This window comes from Mustelus asterias, unplaced genomic scaffold (genome assembly GCF_964213995.1).
Source record: "Mustelus asterias unplaced genomic scaffold, sMusAst1.hap1.1 HAP1_SCAFFOLD_1097, whole genome shotgun sequence".
NCBI lineage: Eukaryota > Metazoa > Chordata > Chondrichthyes > Carcharhiniformes > Triakidae > Mustelus > Mustelus asterias.
The window spans coordinates 63,336-86,302 of record NW_027591042.1 but is presented as its reverse complement, the minus strand read 5'-3'; the positions used below and the strand labels follow the sequence as shown (position 1 = coordinate 86,302).

At 45.6% G+C, this 22,967-nt stretch overlaps 1 protein-coding gene across 1 annotated transcript in view; it reads right to left on the bottom strand.

Moving 5' to 3' along the window:
- Positions 1-14,309, bottom strand: part of cct7 (chaperonin containing TCP1, subunit 7 (eta)) — a 35,731-nt gene extending 21,422 nt beyond the window's left edge. Inside the window, exons 1-5 of the mRNA XM_078205936.1 lie at positions 14,218-14,309; positions 5,403-5,556; positions 3,860-3,966; positions 1,590-1,715; positions 1,085-1,137 (exon numbers count right to left, since the gene is read on the bottom strand). Coding sequence (XP_078062062.1) covers positions 1,085-1,137; positions 1,590-1,715; positions 3,860-3,966; positions 5,403-5,556; positions 14,218-14,223 — 446 coding nt within the window. The 5' untranslated portion in view covers positions 14,224-14,309. The remainder of the gene's footprint in view (positions 1-1,084; positions 1,138-1,589; positions 1,716-3,859; positions 3,967-5,402; positions 5,557-14,217) is intronic.
- Positions 14,310-22,967: the final 8,658 nt, after the last annotated feature.

The window sequence follows — 22,967 nt, the reverse complement described above, 5'->3', positions numbered from 1 at the left end:
CAAATGGAGTTTAACCCTGATAAATGTGAGGTGATTCATTTTGGTAGGACTAATTTAAATGTGGAATTCAGGGTCAAAGGTAGGGTTCTGAAGACTGTGGAGGAACAGAGAGATCTTGGGGTTCATATCCACAGATCTCTAAAGGTTGCCACTCAAGTGGATAGAGCTGTGAAGAAGGCCTATAGTGTGTTAGCTTTTATTAACGGGGGTTGGAGTTTAAGAGCCGTGGGGTTATGCTGCAACTGTACAGGACCTTGGTGAGACCACATTTGGAATATTGTGTGCAGTTCTGGTCACCACACTATAAGAAGGATGTGGAAGCGCTGGAAAGAGTGCAGAGGAGATTTACCAGGATGCTGCCTGGTTTGGAGGGTAGGTCTTATGAGGAAAGATTGAGGGAGCTAGGGCTGTTCTCTCTGGAGCGGAAGAGGCTGAGGGGAGACTTAATAGAGGTTTATAAAATGATGAAGGGGATAGATAGAGTGAACGTTCAAAGACTATTTCCTCGGGTGGATGGAGCTATTACAAGGGGGCATAACTATCGGGTTCGTGGTGGGAGATACAGGAAGGATATCAGAGGTAGGTTCTTTACGCAGAGAGTGGTTGGGGTGTGGAATGGACTGCCTGCAGTGATAGTGGAGTCAGACACTTTAGGAACATTTAAGCGGTTATTGGATAGGCACATGGAGCACACCAGGATGATAGGGAGTGGGATAGCTTGATCTTGGTTTCAGATAAAGCTCGGCACAACATCGTGGGCCGAAGGGCCTGTTCTGTGCTGTACTGTTCTATGTTCTAAGGGGGATCCCAACATGATCTGGAAGGGAAGAAAAGGGGGTGAAAGCAAAAGTGTGTGAAATGAGATAGATGGGGTTGAGGGGACTGTCAACCACAGTGACAGGGATTCAGCAACTGAGGTAAAGAAAAATATCAGAAGCACTGGGATGGAAGATGGCTTTGTCAGATCATATGCGATGGATACAGACAAACTGGGAGAATGGAAGAGATCCTTAAAGGAAACAGGACAAGGCAATGTTTAATCCAGGTAGTTGAGAGAGTCAGTGGACTTATATTTTATACTTACTCCTTGTTGTCTTTCTTCACAGTTACAGCAATGGCTTTGATTTTTTCCAAGGCCTATAACAGAAAAGATAAATCAGAATCAACTACAAGAGCTCTTGAGGGCATCTCAGTCTCCACACTCCATTGCACACCAGCTTATATCCAATGTCAGCAGAACCAATTAAACTTTTGCTTAAGTGCTGATAACATAAGGGAAAATGGAGGAAATATTTACTGCAGTGAATCAAACAACAAATCAATTTTCTCTCATATTAACTGCATCAATAACTCATGAAACCACACAATAATAGTGCTATATAAATCCAAGTTGAAGTTGTAAATCATTGCAGATTGAAATCAGCTCAAATATTCAGCAAAGGACATTGGGAAGGCTGCACGAAGCTCGGGGAAAAAAATGACAGGATAACTAACCAGTTTCTCAATTTTTCTTTAGAAATATTGAATATCCAAGGGACCCTTTAAATCATAACCAGCCCGTTATAAAATGAAAGAAAAGCCATTATTACCAGCTGTGTGGCCCTACGGAAGGATCGGATGATAATCTGGGGGTGAAGTCCCTCTTCCACGTATGATTTGATCTGTCTGAGGAATTCGGCAGCAAGTAGGGTAACAGAAGTAGTTCCATCACCCACCTGGAAAAAGACACAAATAAAGTCATCATATATTCATTCCAAACTTCATCCTAACAACTATTAAACACGTGAGGTTATTTAAAAGGATTGCCAAATCCACCACCTCACTGCCATCCAGGAATATGCAAAAAAACAGCAAGACCCATTGTCCCAGAGTGGGAAAGGACAGTGTGTGACCCATTGTCCCAGAGTGGGAAAGGACAGTGTGTGACCCATTGTCCCAGAGTGGGAAAGGACAGTGTGTGACCCACTATCCCAGAGTGGGAAAGGACAGCATGTGACCCACTGTCCCATAGTGGGAAAGGACAGTGTGTGACCCGCTGTCCCAGAGTGGGAAAGGACAGTGTGTGACCCGCTGTCCCAGAGTGGGAAAGGACAGTGTGTGACCCGCTGTCCCAGAGTGGGAAAGGACAGTGTGTGACCCATAGTCCCAGAGTGGGAAAGGACAGTGTGTGACCCATTGTCCCAGAGTGGGAAAGGACAGTGTGTGACCCACTATCCCAGAGTGGGAAAGGACAGCATGTGACCCACTGTCCCAGAGTGGGAAAGGACAGTGTGTGACCCGCTGTCCCAGAGTGGGAAAGGACAGTGTGTGACCCGCTGTCCCAGAGTGGGAAAGGACAGTGTGTGACCCGCTGTCCCAGAGTGGGAAAGGACAGTGTGTGACCCGCTGTCCCAGAGTGGGAAAGGACAGCGTGTGACCCACTGTCCCAGAGTGGGAAAGGACAGTGTGTGACCCACTGTCCCAGAGTGGGAAAGGACAGTGTGTGACCCACTGTCCCAGAGTGGGAAAGGACAGTGTGTGACCCACTGTCCCAGAGTGGGAAAGGACAGTGTGTGACCCACTGTCCCAGAGTGGGAAAGGACAGTGTGTGACCCGCTGTCCCAGAGTGGGAAAGGACAGTGTGTGACCCACTGTCCCAGAGTGGGAAAGGACAGTGTGTGACCCACTGTCCCAGAGTGGGAAAGGACAGTGTGTGACCCACTGTCCCAGAGTGTGAAAGGACAGTGTGTGACCCGCTGTCCCAGAGTGGGAAAGGACAGTGTGTGACCCACTGTCCCAGAGTGGGAAAGGACAGCGTGTGACCCACTGTCCCAGAGTGGGAAAGGACAGTGTGTGACCCACTGTCCCAGAGTGTGAAAGGACAGCGTGTGACCCACTGTCCCAGAGTGGGAAAGGACAGCGTGTGACCCACTGTCCCAGAGTGGGAAAGGACAGCGTGTGACCCACTGTCCCAGAGTGGGAAAGGACAGCGTGTGACCCACTGTCCCAGAGTGGGAAAGGACAGTGTGTGACCCGCTGTCCCAGAGTGGGAAAGGACAGTGTGTGACCCACTGTCCCAGAGTGGGAAAGGACAGCGTGTGACCCACTGTCCCAGAGTGGGAAAGGACAGTGTGTGACCCGCTGTCCCAGAGTGGGAAAGGACAGTGTGTGACCCGCTGTCCCAGAGTGGGAAAGGACAGTGTGTGACCCGCTGTCCCAGAGTGGGAAAGGACAGTGTGTGACCCGCTGTCCCAGAGTGGGAAAGGACAGTGTGTGACCCGCTGTCCCAGAGTGGGAAAGGACAGTGTGTGACCCCCTGTCCCAGAGTGGGAAAGGACAGCGTGTGACCCACTGTCCCAGAGTGGGAAAGGACAGCGTGTGACCCACTGTCCCAGAGTGGGAAAGGACAGTGTGTGACCCACTGTCCCAGAGTGGGAAAGGAGTGTGTGACCCACTGTCCCAGAGTGGGAAAGGACAGTGTGTGACCCGCTGTCCCAGAGTGGGAAAGGACAGCGTGTGACCCACTGTCCCAGAGTGGGAAAGGAGTGTGTGACCCGCTGTCCCAGAGTGGGAAAGGAGTGTGTGACCCACTGTCCCAGAGTGGGAAAGGACAGCGTGTGACCCGCTGTCCCAGAGTGGGAAAGGACAGTGTGTGACCCACTGTCCCAGAGTGTGGAAGGACAGTGTGTGACCCGCTGTCCCAGAGTGGGAAAGGACAGAGCATGACCCACTGTCCCAGAGTGGGAAAGGACCGCGTATGACCCACTGTCCCAGAGTGGGAAAGGACACATTCCTCGGGTGAGAGGACTGTGTCTGATCTGGTGGAGCACTTTGACCTTATTTGGAAAAGAGGAAATTAAAATGTACTCTTTCAGTTTACCTCAGCATCTTGTGATTTTGCGATGTCCACAAGGGTTTTTGCAGCTGGGTGAACAACATCGAGCAGCTTCAAGATGGTGGCTCCATCATTTGAAACAGTTGCTTTCCCTATAAATAAAAACACCTCACATTGAATGCACTGAAGTCTCCTCCAAACATCTAGTATGGTCGCCTCATTACAGGAAGGATGTGGAAAAGATTGAAAGGGTGCAGAGGAGATTTACAAGGATGTTGCCTGGATAGAGTGGCATGCCTTATGAGGATAGGCTGAGGGAGCTCGGTCTTTTCTCCTTGGAGAGACGTAGGATGAGAGGAGACCTAATAGAGGTATATAAGATGTTGAGAGGCATAAGACCATAAGACATAGGAGCGGAAGTAAGGCCATTCGGCCCATCGAGTCCACTCCACCATTCAATCATGGTTGATTTCAACTCCATTTACCCGCTCTCTCCCCATAGCCCTTAATTCCTCGAGAAATCAAGAATTTATCAATTTCTGTCTTGAAGACGCTCAACGTCTCGGCCTCCACAGCCTTCTGTGGCAATGAATTCCACAGACCTACCACTCGGGTAGATCTGTAGAATTCCACAGACCTACCACCAGATCGGGTGGACTCTCGGAGGCTTTTTCCCAGGGTGGAAATGGCTGCTACGAGAGGACACAGGTTTAAGGTGCTGGGGGTAGGTACAGGGGAGATGTTAGGGGGAAGTTTTTCACACAGAGGGTGGTGGGCAAGTGGAATCGGCTGCCATCAGTGGTGCAGGAGGCAAACTCAATAGGGTCTTTTAAGAGACTCCTGGATGAGTACATGGGACTTTATAGGATGGAGGGTTATAGGTAGGCCTAAAAGGTAGGGATATGTTCGGCACAACTTGTGGGGCCGAAGGGCCTGTTTTGTGCTGTAGTTTTTCTGTTTCTATATTTCTAGGTGTGTGTTTGATTAGCTGGAGAATGGTGGGAGCACAACTGATATCAGCACCCTCCTCTGTACTGATGATAGGGTGAATCCACATTGAGTCTGACGACTCCTGCAGGAAGGTCTATGTGCAGAATTCACTTGGGAATGGCACCTTGTCCAGTAGTGATAACTTTCATGGCCAAATAGCTTGCAGCACACACTTGAGAAAGGTTACAGTAGAAAGGGGTGTCAGAAAGCAGCCAGGTCAGTGACAAAATTAATGGCAGATCTACATGAAGATTTAAATCTTCACAATTATAATTAGCACGGTGTTAATGGCAACAGTTATTTGAAACCAGTTACCATTCCACACGTTGCGTTGCACAATATAATGTGCCGCAGTCAATTTAACAACCTGAAATATACCCACATACATCACTATGAAATATAAGAAAGCAAGCTATTCTGCAGCAATCGGGAACTCGCCATTCTGATGTCACACACATTTAGTAACAGAGGAACAGGAAGAGGTCATCGAGTCCCTCCAATCTGTTCCACCATCCCATGAAGTTAAGACTGATTTTACTCTCTTAAGTCATGGAAAAGATAGGAACATTGGGCCAAAATGTCCCAAGAGTACCCCTACCTCTGTCGTCCACGATGAGCTTGTCCATCCCACGTGGCCCCAGTGTGGTGCGAACGGCCTCAGCAATAACCTGGCAGGCATTAATGTTACTGACCAGCTGTGGAGTTCCTTGAGAAGTGTCAGTCCCCTCCTTGAGGAGGATAACTGGTGTGGACTAGGAAAGAAAAACACATTTACATTAAATCCATTCATAACTGGATCACATGAACTTAATGAGCCACATTTTGAAGATTCAAGTGCAGAGTGCTAAAAGTCACCAAATTTGAGAAGACTAGAAGACAACAGCATAAACTAAGAAACTGGTATTACAATCATAGAATCTTCTAGCAGAGAAGGAGGCCATTGTGCCTCTGCTGGCTTTACAGGTGCTGTCCACTCTCCCCCATTCTTCTGTCCAATTATTTTAAATTTTGCTGGAAATGTTTATCCATTCCTGTTTTTAGAAGTTATTCTGGATTCTACTTCAATGAGTATTTCACTCTGTCCCGACAAACCGCTGAGTAAAATACTTTCTTCTTATTTCTCTGATTACTTTATGTCCACAAGTTACCAAAGTTCATAGAATCCCTACAGTACAGGAGGCCATTCAGTTCATCGGGCCTGCACCAACACCAGGCCCTATCCCCGTAACCCCACATATTTACCCTGCTAATCCCTCTAACCTATAGATCCCAGGACACTGAGGGTCAATTTATCATGGCCAATCAACCTAACTCGCACATCTTTGGAGTGTGGGAGAAAACCGGAGCACCCGGAGGAAACCCAGGCAGACATGGGGAGAACATGCAAACTCCACACAGTCACCCAAGCCGGGAATCGAATCCAGGTCCCTGGAGCTGGGAGGCAGCAGTGCTAACCACTGTGCCACCCTAGTGAAAGAAATTAATTGTGCCTTATTTCATAGAATGATGTAGCATAGGCTTTTCAGCCTATCACGCCTGTGCTGGCTCTTTAGTAAAGCTATCCAATTGGTCTCCTGCTCTTTCCCTTAGCCCAGTATTTCTTTCTTTCAAATGTTTATCCAATTACCTTTTGAAAGTTATTATTGAATCTGCTTTCATCCAGCTTTCAGGCAGCACATTTCAGATGACACTAACTGACCATGTTTTAAAAATGTTTCCTTATGTCGCCTCTGGTTCTTCTGCCTTGCACTCTGAACTCTGGCGGTTTCCCCCCAAACACCTGGCCATTAAAAACTGTTTCTCCTTAATTACTCACCCTAAACTATTTGTGATTTTGAACATCTCTAACAAATTTTCTCTTAACCATCCGTGCTCCAAGGGCTTTTTTTTCGGCACCTTCTCTCATGCCTTACCATCATTCCTAAAGTGTGATGCTCAGAATTGGACACCACTTTCCAGCTGAGGCCTAACGATAACTTTCTGGTCTTTGTACTCCTCTAATAAAGCCAAAGATACTGTCTGATTGTTTTTATAACCGGCTTCTCTACTTGTCCTGAACTTTCAAAGAGAAACTAAAGGATTGCCATTTCCACAGCACCTTTCAAGATCTCAGGAAGTCCCAAAGTGTTTTACAGACCAAGAAGTACTTCTAAAGCGTAATCACTGTTGTCATGGGGGAAATATAACGGCCAATTTCTGTACACAAAAGCTCACACAAACAACAGTGCGATAATGATCAGATACTTTTTTTTAGTTAGGTTGACTGAAGGAAAAATATTGGACAAGATTTATGTACAAACACTCCAAAGTTCTGTTCCTACACCTACTGTAAAACTATACCATTTGATTCACATGACTTCTCATCCTTCCTATCAAAATGTACCACTTCTCAGCATTAAATTTCATCTGCCGTGTGTTTGTCCATTTCATCAGTCTGTCTATGCTTTTCTTCAGTCTATCAGATCCTCCTCATTGTTTACATACTTAGTTACAAGGTCAGACTGGAGAAGCTGTCGTTGTTTTCCTTGGAGCAAAGGAATTGGAGGGGAGATTTGATAGAGGTGTACAAGATTATGACAAGTTTAGATGAGGTAGATAAAGAAAAGCTGTTCCCATTAACTGACAATACAAGGGCTATGGGGAACACATTTAAGAGTTTGGCCAAAAAATGCAGGGGAATGTGAGGAAGAACTTTATAATGTAGTGAATGGCAATGAGCTGGAAACCACTGCCTATAAGGTGCTGGAAGCAGAAACAGTCAATGATTCCAAATGGAAACTGGGTAGCCACTGCAAGGAGATAGATCTGCAGGGCCAGAAGAATTGGGTTGGGGAGGGGGGGTACAGACTGGATTGCTCCGTGGGGAGCCAACATGGACTCAACGGGATGAATGGCCTCCTTCTCTACCAGTATTATCTTCATGACTACATTTCAAGTTTCAAATCTGCAAACTTTGAAATTAAGCCCCGAATACCAAGTCCAGGGCACTAATCTACACGAAAAATTGCAGCCGCCCTCATATTGAAATCTAGAAAACATCACTGTACAGCCATCCAATCTGAAAAACAACCACTTACCAATACTCTTTCAATCCCTCAGTAAATTTTGGATCTTGTCTCAGCTCCAATTTCCTCCCTAAACGTCAAGCTCCATTTCCTCTTTTAACATCTTCCTTAAACCCCACATCTGATCAAGCTTTACTCTCCTTAACATTTTTACCTTGATGTTTACTGTGTGCTTCTCATTGCCGTCGGGTGATTTGGAATATTTTACTATCTTAATTAATGTGCCATCTTATAATCAGTTTAAATATTTGATGCAGGGGGGCTAAATTAGGCTAATACGGTTTGAGAACATTAACACAATACTGACTTAAGAGTGAATTATCTTAGACTATAGAGCGCTGACGAGAGCGGTCATTATAAAAGACAGCTCTAACTGAATAACAAGCATTCATTTAAAACATGTTTTTTGAATTTATAAAATGGATGCAGTTTGTTTTTCGAATACATTTTGTAAAACTTCAGCCAACAGCAAGATACAGCAGGGTTTTATGGGATGAAGTAGCAAGTAGAGCCTGCGTTCCATAGGACAATGGTTTTACTGAATGCAGCCACTTTATCAGCGGTTTTCGGGAACAAAATGGCTACCAATGCCAGTTTGATGAATAGAACTATACAACTCAAAACTGATAACACAGGTGCAAGGCAGACATAAGGATTTTCTCCGAGTCAGACGAGTGTCAAGTGGATTTGAGTCTGTGGGAACCATTCTCCCATTTCACTCTCCAGTGTCATGTGTCGCTGGGCAATCGAGGGAGGAAACATCCGAAAGTAAGAACACGGCACAGTGGTTCGCACTGCTGCCTCACAGCGCCAGAGCCCTGGGTTCAATTCCAGCCTCGGATCACCGTCTGTGTGGAGTTTGCACATTCTCCTGATATCTGCGTGGGTTTCCTCCGGGTGTTCCGGTTTCCTCCCACAGTCCAAAGATGGGCGGGTCAGGTTGATTGGCCATGCTAAATTTACCCTAGTGTCAGATTAGCAGGGTAAATATGTGGGGTTGCAGGAATAGGGCCTGGGTGGGATTGTGGTCGGTGCAGACTCAATGGACTGAATGGCCTCCTTCTGTACTGTGGGGATTTTATGATTCTATAAGATCCCATTAGATCAGGATGGAAATTGTTATTGGCTGGAGTTGGTGACAGGGATGATTATTGACTGATTTGTATTAATGTTTACTGGATTATGCCAACCGAAAAGCTGGGAAACATGATTTTTAAAATGTATAATTGCCCTCACGGAGGCACTATTTTTGCTGCTCGTATTTTCTACCTGGCGTGCTGGGCTACTTTACATTATTCTCCCATTTGATCGTTTGGTTAATAAAGTCACGTCTTAAAATCAGTACACTGAATTTCATGAGTCTCTGTATTTGGCTTAAATTGAACAAAACATAGCCTCAAAAGAAACAATATAGTAAAAAGTCAAAAACGTAGTAAACAATGAGGATAATAGTAACAGATTTCAAGAAGACTTTGATAAGACTCGTAAAACAATGAGACAGACGATTCATTTTGGTAGCATTGAGGTGAGGCAATGTGAACCGAATGTTGTAATTTTAAATAGGGTGCAGAAACAACAATGTGTTTATTTGTAGAAATCTTTGAAGGTGGCAGGGCAAGTGAGAAGGCTGTTAAGAAAGCATTGTGGGACCCTGAGCTTTATAAATAAAGGAAAAGAGTACAAAAGCAAGGAAGCTGTGCTGAAATTTAAAACACTGGTTAGGCCTCAGCTGGAGAATAGTGTTCAATTCTGGACACCGCACTGGGAAGGATGTCAAGACCTTAGACAAGGTGCAGAAGAGATTTATTAAAATAATAATAGGGATGAGGAACTACCTCCAGAGAGAATGAAGAAGCTAATGTTGATCTCCTCAGGGTGGAGATGATTAAGTTTTGATAGTGATGTTCATGAATATTTTTGATAAAGTAAATGAGGAAAATTGTTTCTATTAACAGTCATGAAGCTCAACACCATCCAGGATAACTTAAACACTCACTCACCAGCACACCGTGACTGCAGTGCGTACTGCCTACATGATGCACTGAATCAACTTGCCAAAGTTTCTACAACAGCACTTCTCAAACTCACTGCCTGAAAGGACATGGGTAACATGACAACACTGCCACCTGCATTCCTCTCCAAGTCACACATTAAAATGATAAAGGGATTTGGTAATTGGAAAGAAACTATTTCTTCAGCCAGAACAAAGGGACACTATCATAAAATTAGACTTAGGCCATTCAGGAATAAAATCAAAGAATTTCTTTTCCCAAAAAAATAGTGGTGGAAATCTGGAACTCACCTCATAAAGGTGAGAATTCTCACTCATGAGAAAGAAAAGTTTAAGATCGATAACTATTTTAAAATAACAATATCAAGATCATCGTGAAGCTCAACTATAAAAGTGTTTTCCCTCTCTAGTTCTGAAAAAGGGTCATGCAGACTCGAAACGTTAACTCTGTTTTCTCTCCCCGTGGATGCCACTTGACCTGCTGAGATTTTCCAGCATTCTTTGTTACTGATTAACCATGATGCAAATGAATGGGGGACGTGTTTGAGGGGTTGAATGGCCTAATCCTGTTCCTATATTCCATTGACTAACATTTCTATCGACAGAAATAAGTCTACCCTTCCCAACAGCTTTAAGATGGCTTTGTTGAATGGGTCGCAAATACATTCAAAACTCTCCGTAACAAGCACACAGTATAACCATGATAAGGTTATCCAACTGGTCCCACTCCTCTGCTCTTTGCCCATTGTCCTGTCAAATTTTATTTATCCAAGTATTTATCCAAATTCCCAATAGAAAGTTACCACTGCCCTTGCAGATAGTACATTCCAGATCATCATAACACACGGTTCAAAGATAAATTAGACATTTCCCTTTGGCCTTTTTGCTAATTAAGCCTGTGACCTCTGCTCACTAACCTTCCTGTCACAAAGCAACATTCCTCCATATTTATTCTATCAAAGCCCCTTATAAATCTCCCATAACCTTATTTGCTCTAACAAGAACTTTTCCAGCTTTTCTTTTCCAAATTTACATTTCAGTACAAAAGACGAAGCTGAAACATTTGCAACCATTTTCAGCCAGGCATGCTGAGGATGATCCATCAAGGCTTCCTCTTGTGGTGCTCAGCGTCACCAGTTTTCAGCCAATTCAATTCACTTCACGTGATAGCAAAGAACAGCTTACATTAAAGACTATGGGTTCTGAGAACATCTCAACTGCAGTGCCGAAGACTTATACTTCAGAACTAGCCACGCCCTGAGCCATGCTGTTCCAGTACAGTTGTACTACAGATATTCACCCAACTAAGCGGAAAATAGTCTAGGTATGTCCTGTCCACAGAAAGCAATCCAATCCAGTTGATAACTTCAAAAACTGACGAAGCAGGAAATCTGAAATAAAAACAAGTTCTAGAAATGCTCAGCAGGTCTGGCAGCATCTGTGGAGAGAGAAACAGTTAACACTTCAAGTCAAATAAAACCCCTCAAGACCTTTTCAGTGCTGAAGAAGTCATACTGGATTTTAAATGTTTACCGTTTCTCTCTCCCTCTCCAGATGGTGCCAGATCTGCTAAGTAGTACTTTTAGCACTTTATGTTTTATTCCAGCCAATAATTCCCTCACCACTCTACTCTCAATCACCAATGTAATGGAAGGTATTCCGCCTAACTGTAGCATGTCTTCAGCAACAATCTGTTCACCAACGTTGAGGTTGGGTTCCACCAGAGTCACTTGGCTTCATTCCTCATTACAGCCTTGGTCCAAAAAGAGACCAAACTCAAAGTAAGGCACAAAATAAGAACAACTTGAACAACAACTTGACATCAAGGCAGCATCAAGCCATTGGGAACTGGAGAAAAACACTCCACTGGTTGGAGTTGTATCTAGCATAAAGAAAGATAGTTGTAGTTGCTCCGGCTGGGAGATGCGCATGTCCCAAGGAGCTGGATCATTCACCCTCAACATCTCTGCAGGAGTTTCTCAAGGTAGTTTTATGCTCCTATAGTGTCCTAGATCTATCTTCAGCTGCTTCATCAATGACCTTCCCTCCAATATAAGATCAGAAGTGGAGGCTTTCGCTTATGATTGCACAATGTTTAACGCAACTCATGACTTCTCAGATACTGAAGCAGTCCGTCTCCAAATGCAGCAAGACCAGGACAATATTCAGGCCTAGGGTGATTTAAGTGGCAAGTAACACTCCCTACCAGCACTATCGGAGTGCCTACAACACAGGATCTGCAGCAGTTCAAGAAGGCGACCCACTACCACCTTCTCAATAGTAATTAGGGATGGGAAATAACAGCTAAACTAGTCTGCAAAGCTTAAATCCTCTGAATGACAAAAAATATATCGTGGAGATGAGCGCGGGGGGGGGGGGGGGGGGGTGCACTTATCTTATGAGGAAAGGTTGGGCAGACCGGGCCTCTGCATTGGAGTTGAGAAGATTGAGGTGATCTTATTGATACCCCTGTCTAAATCAAGAGATAAAGTGGAAATGGTCAAAAGTTTTTAGGTATCCAGATCACCAACAACCTGTCCTGGTCCCTCCATGCCTACACTATAGTTAAGAACGAACGCCTCTACTTTCTCAGGAGGGTAAGGAAATTGGGCATGTCCGCTACGACTCTCACCAACTTTTACAGATGCACCATAGAAAGCATTCTTTCTGGTTGTATCACAGCTTGGTATCTGTTCAAGACCGCAAGAAACTACAAGGGGTCGTGAACAAAGTTCAGTCCATCATTCAAACCAGCCTCCCACCCACCGACGCTGTCTACACTTCCCGCTGCCTCGGAAAAGCAGCCAGCATAATCAAGGACCCCACACACCTGGACATACTCTCTCCCACCTTCTTCCGTCTGGAAAAAGATACAAACGTCTGAGGTCGCATACCAACCGACTCAAGAACAGCTTCTTCCCTGCTGCTATCAGACTTTTGAATGGACCTTTCTTATATTAAGCTGATCTTTCTCTACATCCTAGCTGTGACTGGAACACTACATTCTGCACTCTCTTCTTCTCTATGTACGGTATGATTTGTCTGTATCGTGCACAAGAAACAATAATTTTCACTGTTTACTAATACATGTGACAATAATAAATCAAAATTAAATCAAATCAAATCAATGATCCTGAGGGGAACCTAACAGGACACTTCCTCTATCAGGAGAACCAGGGCCACCGTTTAAAACAAAAGGGTCCCCTATTTAAGACAGCGAGGAGGAGAATTTATTTCCCCTCCAAGGGTCATGGGTCTTTGGAATTCCCTTCCTCAGAGCGGAGGAGAATGGATCATTCAAGATTTTTAAGGCTAAGGCAGATAGATTATTTTTTAAAGTTTATTTATTAGTGTCACAAGTAGACTCACATTAACACTGCAATGAAGTGGAGATGCCGGCGTTGGACTGGGGTGGGCACAATAAGAAGTCTCACAAAACCTGGTTAAAGTCCAACAGGTTTATTTGTAATCACAGGCTTTCGGAACGCTGCTCCTTCATCAGGTGATCCTTCTGGAGCAGCGCTCCGCAAGCTCGTGATTCCAAACCTGTTTAACCAGGTGTTATGAGACTTCTTACACTGCAATGAAGTTACTGAGACAGTCCCAATGCAGTGAAAGGTTATCAGAAGTAGGCAGGAAGGTGGGGTTGAGGCCACAATCGGGACAGTTATGATCTTGCGGAAGAGCGGAGCTGGCTGAAGGAGCCAAGTGGCCCCATTCCTGCTCCCAATTTACGGTGTGTTGTGACCCACATTCACTGGCAAGTTCAGGGTGAAAAACTTTGGCAACATGTCTCTCTTCTCAATAATGTTCAAGTTCGAAATGACCAAGCCAGTGTCAGAGTACTTTTCTGGATTGTTCTGGAAGTTTCCTTAAGGTACAGAGCCAGACTAAAGAGGTTCAGGGCCCCAGGCAGCAAACTGTCCCTCCATCCTCCAGCCCAGCCCCGGGGCTCCTCCTCAGGGTGGGCCCCACACGCCGCCTCATGGTCACCGCCCCCTTTAAGGGATTCCGAGATTTGCCTCTCCCGAATCCCCTGGCGGTTAAAGAGCCCCGCGGTCCTTCAGTATTTACCCCTCACCGACCCTCCATCCCTCACCGACCCTCCATCCCTCACCGAGTCTCCACATCCCCCTCTCCCTCCCCAAGGCCGGCGCTCAGCCGCCACCCACACGGGCTAAAACCCACACCCAGCGGCTAATCCCTCATCAATATGGCCTTTCCCGGTCAGCTGTCCGAGTCCGCTAACCCTCCCGCGCCCCACTTCACCGATAAAACCATCCCGGGCGGCCGGATGGCACTGGATTGTCCCGGTGGCCCTCAGGCCTCTCACCCACCATCATCTTTCCGCCTCTCCCAGCGCCGCCAGAACCTTCCAGCAACCGGCTTCGCGCACGCACGGCGTCCTCACGTCACGACGCCTTGCGTAGCTGCCCCAGCAACAGCAGACGCCTTAGTGCCTGTATCAAAGATGGCGGCTCCACACAATGGGAAATAGGGATCTGAACACTGGGGAATAGGGATCTGTACACTGGAGAATAGGGATCTGTACACTGGGGAATAGGGATCTGTACACTGGAGAATAGGGATCTGGACACTGGAGAATAGGCATCTGTACACTGGGGAACAGGGATCTGTACACTGGGGAACAGGGATCTGTACACTGGGGAACAGGGATCTGTACACTGGGGAACAGGGATCTGTACACTGGAGAATAGGGATCTGTACACTGGAGAATAAGGATCTGTACACTGGAGAACAGGGATCTGTAAACTGGGGAATAGGCTTCTGTACACTGGAGAATAGGGATCTGTACACTGGAGAACAGGGATCTGTACACTGGAGAACAGGGATCTGTACACTGGGGAATAGGCTTCTGTACACTGGAGAATAGGGATCTGTACACTGGAGAATAAGGATCTGTACACTGGAGAACAGGGATCTGTAAACTGGGGAATAGGCTTCTGTACACTGGAGAATAGGGATCTGTATGCTGGGGAATAGGGATCTATAAACTGGGGAATAGGCATCTGTACACTGGAGAATAGGGAGCTGTACACTGGGGAATAGGTATCTGTACACTGGAGAATAGGGATCTGTACACTGGGGAACAGGGATCTGTACACTGGGGAATAGGGATCTGTACACTGGAGAATAGGGATCTGTACACTGGAGAATAGGATCTGCACACTGGGAAATAGGGATCTGTACACTGGAGAATAGGGATCTGTACACTGGAGAATAGGGATCTGTACACTGGAGAATAGGGATCTGTACACTGGGGAATAGGTATCTGTACACTGGAGAATAGGGATCTGTACACTGGGGAACAGGGATCTGTACACTGGGGAATAGGTATCTGTACACTGGAGAATAGGGATCTGTACACTGGGGAACAGGGATCTGTACACTGGGGAATAGGGATCTGTACACTGGAGAATAGGGATCTGTACACTGGAGAATAGGATCTGCACACTGGGAAATAGGGATCTGTACACTGGAGAATAGGGATCTGTACACTGGGGAATAGGGATCTGTACACTGGAGAATAGGGATCTGTACACTGGAGAATAGGGATCTGTACACTGGGGAATAGGTATCTGTACACTGGGGAATAGATATCTGTACACTGGGGAATAGGCTTCTGTACACTGGAGAATAGGGATCTGTACACTGGAGAATAGGGATCTGTACACTGGAGAACAGGGATCTGTACACTGGGGAATAGGCTTCTGTACACTGGAGTATAGGGATCTGTACACTGGGGAACAGGGATCTGTACACTGGAGAACAGGGATCTGTACACTGGGGAATAGGCATCTGTACACTGGAGAATAGGGATCTGTACACTGGGGAATAGGGATCTGTACACTGGAGAACAGGGATCTGTACACTGGGGAAAAGGGATCTGTACACTGGAGAATAGGATCTGCACACTGGGAAATAGGGATCTGTACACTGGAGAATAGGGATCTATAAACTGGGGAATAGGCATCTGTACACTGGAGAATAGGGAGCTGTACACTGGGGAATAGGTATCTGTACACTGGAGAATAGGGATCTGTACACTGGGGAATAGGTATCTGTACACTGGAGAATAGGGATCTGTACACTGGGGAACATGGATCTGTACACTGGGGAATAGGGATCTGTACACTGGAGAATAGGGATCTGTACACTGGAGAATAGGATCTGCACACTGGGAAATAGGGATCTGTACACTGGAGAATAGGGATCTGTACACTGGAGAATAGGATCTGCACACTGGGAAATAGGGATCTGTACACTGGAGAATAGGGATCTGTACACTGGAGAATAGGGATCTGTACACTGGAGAATAGGGATCTGTACACTGGGGAATAGGTATCTGTACACTGGAGAATAGGGATCTGTACACTGGGGAACAGGGATCTGTACACTGGGGAATAGGTATCTGTACACTGGAGAATAGGGATCTGTACACTGGGGAACAGGGATCTGTACACTGGGGAATAGGGATCTGTACACTGGAGAATAGGGATCTGTACACTGGAGAATAGGATCTGCACACTGGGAAATAGGGATCTGTACACTGGAGAATAGGGATCTGTACACTGGGGAATAGGGATCTGTACACTGGAGAATAGGGATCTGTACACTGGAGAATAGGGATCTGTACACTGGGGAATAGGTATCTGTACACTGGGGAATAGATATCTGTACACTGGGGAATAGGCTTCTGTACACTGGAGAATAGGGATCTGTACACTGGAGAATAGGGATCTGTACACTGGAGAACAGGGATCTGTACACTGGGGAATAGGCTTCTGTACACTGGAGTATAGGGATCTGTACACTGGGGAACAGGGATCTGTACACTGGAGAACAGGGATCTGTACACTGGGGAATAGGCATCTGTACACTGGAGAATAGGGATCTGTACACTGGGGAATAGGGATCTGTACACTGGAGAACAGGGATCTGTACACTGGGGAAAAGGGATCTGTACACTGGAGAATAGGATCTGCACACTGGGAAATAGGGATCTGTACACTGGAGAATAGGGATCTATAAACTGGGGAATAGGCATCTGTACACTGGAGAATAGGGAGCTGTACACTGGGGAATAGGTATCTGTACACTGGAGAATAGGGATCTGTACACTGGGGAATAGGTATCTGTACACTGGAGAATAGGGATCTGTACACTGGGGAACATGGATCTGTACACTGGGGAATAGGGATCTGTACACTGGAGAATAGGGATCTGTACACTGGAGAATAGGATCTGCACACTGGGAAATAGGGATCTGTACACTGGAGAATAGGGATCTGTACACTGGGGAATAGGGATCTGTACACTGGAGAATAGGGATCTGTACACTGGAGAATAGGGATCTGTACACTGGGGAATAGGTATCTGTACACTGGGGAATAGGTATCTGTACACTGGAGAATAGGGATCTGTACACTGGGGAACAGGGATCTGTACACTGGGGAATAGGTATCTGTACACTGGGGAATAGGTATCTGTACACTGGAGAATAGGGATCTGTACACTGGGGAACAGGGATCTGTACACTGGGGAATAGGGATCTGTACACTGGAGAATAGGGATCTGTACACTGGAGAATAGGATCTGCACACTGGGAAATAGGGATCTGTACACTGGAGAATAGGGATCTGTACACTGGGGAATAGGGATCTGTACACTGGAGAATAGGGATCTGTACACTGGAGAATAGGGATCTGTACACTGGGGAATAGGTATCTGTACACTGGGGAATAGATATCTGTACACTGGGGAATAGGCTTCTGTACACTGGAGAATAGGGATCTGTACACTGGAGAATAGGGATCTGTACACTGGAGAACAGGGATCTGTACACTGGGGAATAGGCTTCTGTACACTGGAGTATAGGGATCTGTACACTGGGGAACAGGGATCTGTACACTGGAGAACAGGGATCTGTACGCTGGGGAATAGGCTTCTGTACACTGGAGAATAGGGATCTGTACACTGGAGAATAGGGATCTGTACACTGGAGAACAGGGATCTGTACACTGGGGAATAGGGATCTGTACACTGGAGAATAGGATCTGCACACTGGGAAATAGGGATCTGTACACTGGAGAATAGGGATCTATAAACTGGGGAATAGGCATCTGTACACTGGAGAATAGGGAGCTGTACACTGGGGAATAGGTATCTGTACACTGGAGAATAGGGATCTGTACACTGGGGAATAGGTATCTGTACACTGGAGAATAGGGATCTGTACACTGGGGAACAGGGATCTGTACACTGGGGAATAGGGATCTGTACACTGGAGAATAGGGATCTGTACACTGGAGAATAGGATCTGCACACTGGGAAGTAGGGATCTGTACACTGGAGAATAGGGATCTGTACACTGGGGAATAGGGATCTGTACACTGGAGAATAGGGATCTGTACACTGGAGAATAGGGATCTGTACACTGGGGAATAGGTATCTGTACACTGGGGAATAGGTATCTGTACACTGGGGAATAGGCTTCTGTACACTGGAGAACAGGGATCTGTACACTGGGGAATAGGCTTCTGTACACTGGAGAATAGGGATCTGTACACTGGAGAATAGGGATCTGTATGCTGGGGAATAGGGATCTATAAACTGGGGAATAGGCATCTGTACACTGGAGAATAGGGAGCTGTATACTGGGGAATAGGCTTCTGTACACTGGAGAATAGGGATCTGTACATTGGAGAATAAGGATCTGTACACTGGGGAATAGGTATCTGTACACTGGAGAATAGGGATCTGTACACTGGGGAACAGGGATCTGTACACTGGGGAATAGGTATCTGTACACTGGGGAATAGGGATCTGTACACTGGAGAATAGGGATCTGTACACTGGAGAATAGGATCTGCACACTGGGAAATAGGGATCTGTACACTGGAGAATAGGGATCTGTACACTGGAGAATAGGGATCAGTACACTGGAGAATAGGGATCTGTACACTGGGGAATAGGTATCTGTACACTGGAGAATAGGGATCTGTACACTGGGGAACAGGGATCTGTACACTGGGGAATATGTATCTGTACACTGGAGAATAGGGATCTGTACACTGGGGAACAGGGATCTGTACACTGGGGAATAGGGATCTGTACACTGGAGAATAGGGATCTGTACACTGGAGAATAGGATCTGCACACTGGGAAATAGGGATCTGTACACTGGAGAATAGGGATCTGTACACTGGGGAATAGGGATCTGTACACTGGAGAATAGGGATCTGTAAACTGGAGAATAGGGATCTGTACACTGGGGAATAGGTATCTGTACACTGGGGAATAGGTATCTGTACACTGGGGAATAGGCTTCTGTACACTGGAGAATAGGGATCTGTACACTGGAGAATAGGGATCTGTACACTGGAGAACAGGGATCTGTACACTGGGGAATAGGCTTCTGTACACTGGAGTATCGGGATCTGTACACTGGGGAACAGGGATCTGTACACTGGGGAATAGGCTTCTGTACACTGGAGAACAGGGATCTGTACACTGGAGAATAGGGATCTGTACACTGGAGAACAGGGATCTGTACACTGGGGAATAGGGATCTGTACACTGGAGAATAGGATCTGCACACTGGGAAATAGGGATCTGTACACTGGAGAATAGGGATCTATAAACTGGGGAATAGGCATCTGTACACTGGAGAATAGGGAGCTGTACACTGGGGAATAGGTATCTGTACACTGGAGAATAGGGATCTGTACACTGGGGAATAGGTATCTGTACACTGGAGAATAGGGATCTGTACACTGGGGAACAGGGATCTGTACACTGGGGAATAGGGATCTGTACACTGGAGAATAGGGATCTGTACACTGGAGAATAGGGATCTGTACACTGGAGAATAGGGATCTGTACACTGGGGAATAGGTATCTGTACACTGGGGAATAGGTATCTGTACACTGGGGAATAGGCTTCTGTACACTGGAGAATAGGGATCTGTACACTGGAGAATAGGGATCTGTACACTGGAGAACAGGGATCTGTACACTGGGGAATAGGCTTCTGTACACTGGAGAATAGGGATCTGTGCACTGGAGAATAGGGATCTGTATGCTGGGGAATAGGGATCTATAAACTGGGGAATAGGCATCTGTACACTGGAGAATAGGGAGCTGTACACTGGGGAATAGGTATCTGTACACTGGAGAATAGGGATCTGTACACTGGGGAATAGGGATCTGTACACTGGGGAATAGGTATCTGTACACTGGGGAATAGGTATCTGTACACTGGAGAATAGGCTTCTGTACACTGGAGAATAGGGATCTGTACACTGGAGAATAGGGATCTGTACACTGGGGAATAGGTATCTGTACACTGGAGAATAGGGATCTGTACACTGGGGAACAGGGATCTGTACACTGGGGAATAGGGATCTGTACACTGGAGAATAGGGATCTGTACACTGGAGAATAGGGATCTGTACACTGGGGAATAGGTATCTGTACACTGGGGAATAGGCTTCTGTACACTGGAGAATAGGGATCTGTACACTGTAGAATAGGGATCTGTACATTGGGGAATAGGGATCTGTACACTGGAGAATAGGGATCTGTACACTGGAGAATAGGGATCTGTACATTGGGGAATAGGGATCTGTACATTGGGGAATAGGGATCTGTACACTGGAGAATAGGCTTCTGTACACTGGAGAAAAGGGATCTGCACACTGGAGAATATGGATCTGTACATTGGGGAATAGGGATCTGTACACTGGAGAATAGGGATCTGTACACTGGAGAATAGGGAGCTGTACACTGGAGAATAGGATCTGCACACTGGGAAATAGGGATCTGTACACTGGAGAATAGGGATCTGTACACTGGAGAATAGGGATCTGTACATTGAAGAATAGGGATCTGTACACTGGGGAATAGGGATCTGTACACTGGGGAATAGGGATCTGTACACTGGAGAATAGGGATCTGTACACTGGAGAATAGGGATCTGTACACTGGGGAATAGGCTTCTGTACACTGGAGAATACGGATCTGTACACTGGGAAATAGGAATCTGTACAGTGGGAAATAGGGATCTGTACAGTGGGAAATAGGGATCTGTACAGTGGGAAATAGGGATCTGTGCAGTGGGAAATCGGGATCTGTACACTGGGAATAGGGATCTGTAGAAGGCTGGAGAGAAGGAACAACAGGATTAAAGAGCAAGTGCAGGAAGATAAGTAAGGAAAACACTCTGTGTGGTTTCAAAGGGTTTTTTCTAATCAGAGAAGGGTGAGATTCAAGGCAGTATTAAATACAGCTCCCTGGAGCTGTATTTAAAATGAAGTGATGGGCTGCTGTACAGCTGGGGTCACTTGAAAAACAACATCAAGTCAACAGTCTCCAGGGTAAAAAGGGGAGTACTGGGAAGACAGTACAGTAAAATATACTGAGCAGCCTCAATTTGCTGGTACCCACAAGACAAATGATGGGTCAATGAGGATCCATGGGCCCTTTGAATGGGGAAAGTTAATCATGGAGTTCCTACATGGAGCAGTTTCAATGCTTTGGACAAGTGAATAACATTGAAAATTAGTTGCTCATACCAGCTTTTCTCAGTATAATAGGGAGTAAAACCTACAATTTGCTCCAGAACTTGGCTCATCAAGCCAGGAACCAAAACTTATGATGACTTGACAAAGATCCTTGAGGACCATGACTCTCCAAAGCCACTCATCACAGAACAGTTCAAACTCTACCAAAGGAATAAAGGAGAAGGGGAAGATGGAAGCATTGCTAAGTTTGTGGCAGCCTTAAAAAGATCATAACTAATGCACACTCAAAGTGGCCAGAAGTTGTTGTCATGAGATCTACTACAACTGGACAACCCATTGAAAAATACGACAAAATGTTTGCAAGATTTGATAAACAGGAACAGATTGTTAGTGATAATGGTTCACAGTTTACCTCACAAGAGTTTGAGTATTATCTTAAGGTAAATGGTATTCAGCATCTAAAATACACACCTTATCATCCATCAATGGATTAGCTGAAAGTTTTGTATAATCCTTGAAATATTCCTTAAAATCTTCAGACAAGCAAGGTTCATTATCACATCATGTGAATAGGTTTTTGACATCTTATAGAAACACTATTCATCCGACTACCCAAAGTTCACCTGCATTACTGCTCTTAAAGAGGAAGTTGAGACCTATGTTTGATTTGTTATTACCTCCAGAAACTTCAGAGATAGTAGAGCGTCAACAACAATCTCAAGTTGCTGGATAAGAAGTAAGAGCAAAACAACACATTTCAACAAGGAGATCCTGTGTTAACACGTGTAATTATGCCATGAGTGAGAAATAGGTACCAGCCATTGTTTTGGCAAAAACATGTCCCATTTCTCACATGTTTCAAACTGAAGGTGAACTACTTTGGCGATTTCTCAGAATCATCTCCAGAAACACCAACTTCTTTAGTCCCTAGTGTTGTGAATACTACTACTACTCTTTGCTTCTATACCATGTCAGAATGATGCAGAATTAGTTCCAAGAAAAGAAGTGTCTACTGAAGTTCCAAATCATCCTTCTAGGGTCAAGAACAGCCAAGTTCCAGAATGTCGTATATAACCAAAGGGGAATAGATACCGTCCTGATTGACTTTATTATTACCTGTGTAGAATGGTAAATGATGCATAGTACTGTGTCTAGAGTATTACTGATCCTATGTATGACATTGTAGTAAATTGTTGTCATGATCACAGAAGTAAAGGGGGAGGGATGTTATATATTTAAAAAGGTTGCATGATTGCTTTCAGAACCATAGAATCATAGAAGAATCATAGAAACCCTACAGTGTAGAAAGAGGCCATTCAGCCCATCGAGTCTACGCCAGCCACAATCCCACCCAGGCCCTACCCCCATATCCCTACATATTTACCCGCTAATCCCTCTAACCTACTCATCTCAAGACACTAAGGGGCAATTTTAGCATGGCCAATCAACCTAACCCACACATCTTTGGACTGTGGGAGGAAACCGGAGCACCCGGAGGAAACCTACGCAGACACGGGGAGAATGTGCAAATTCCACACAGA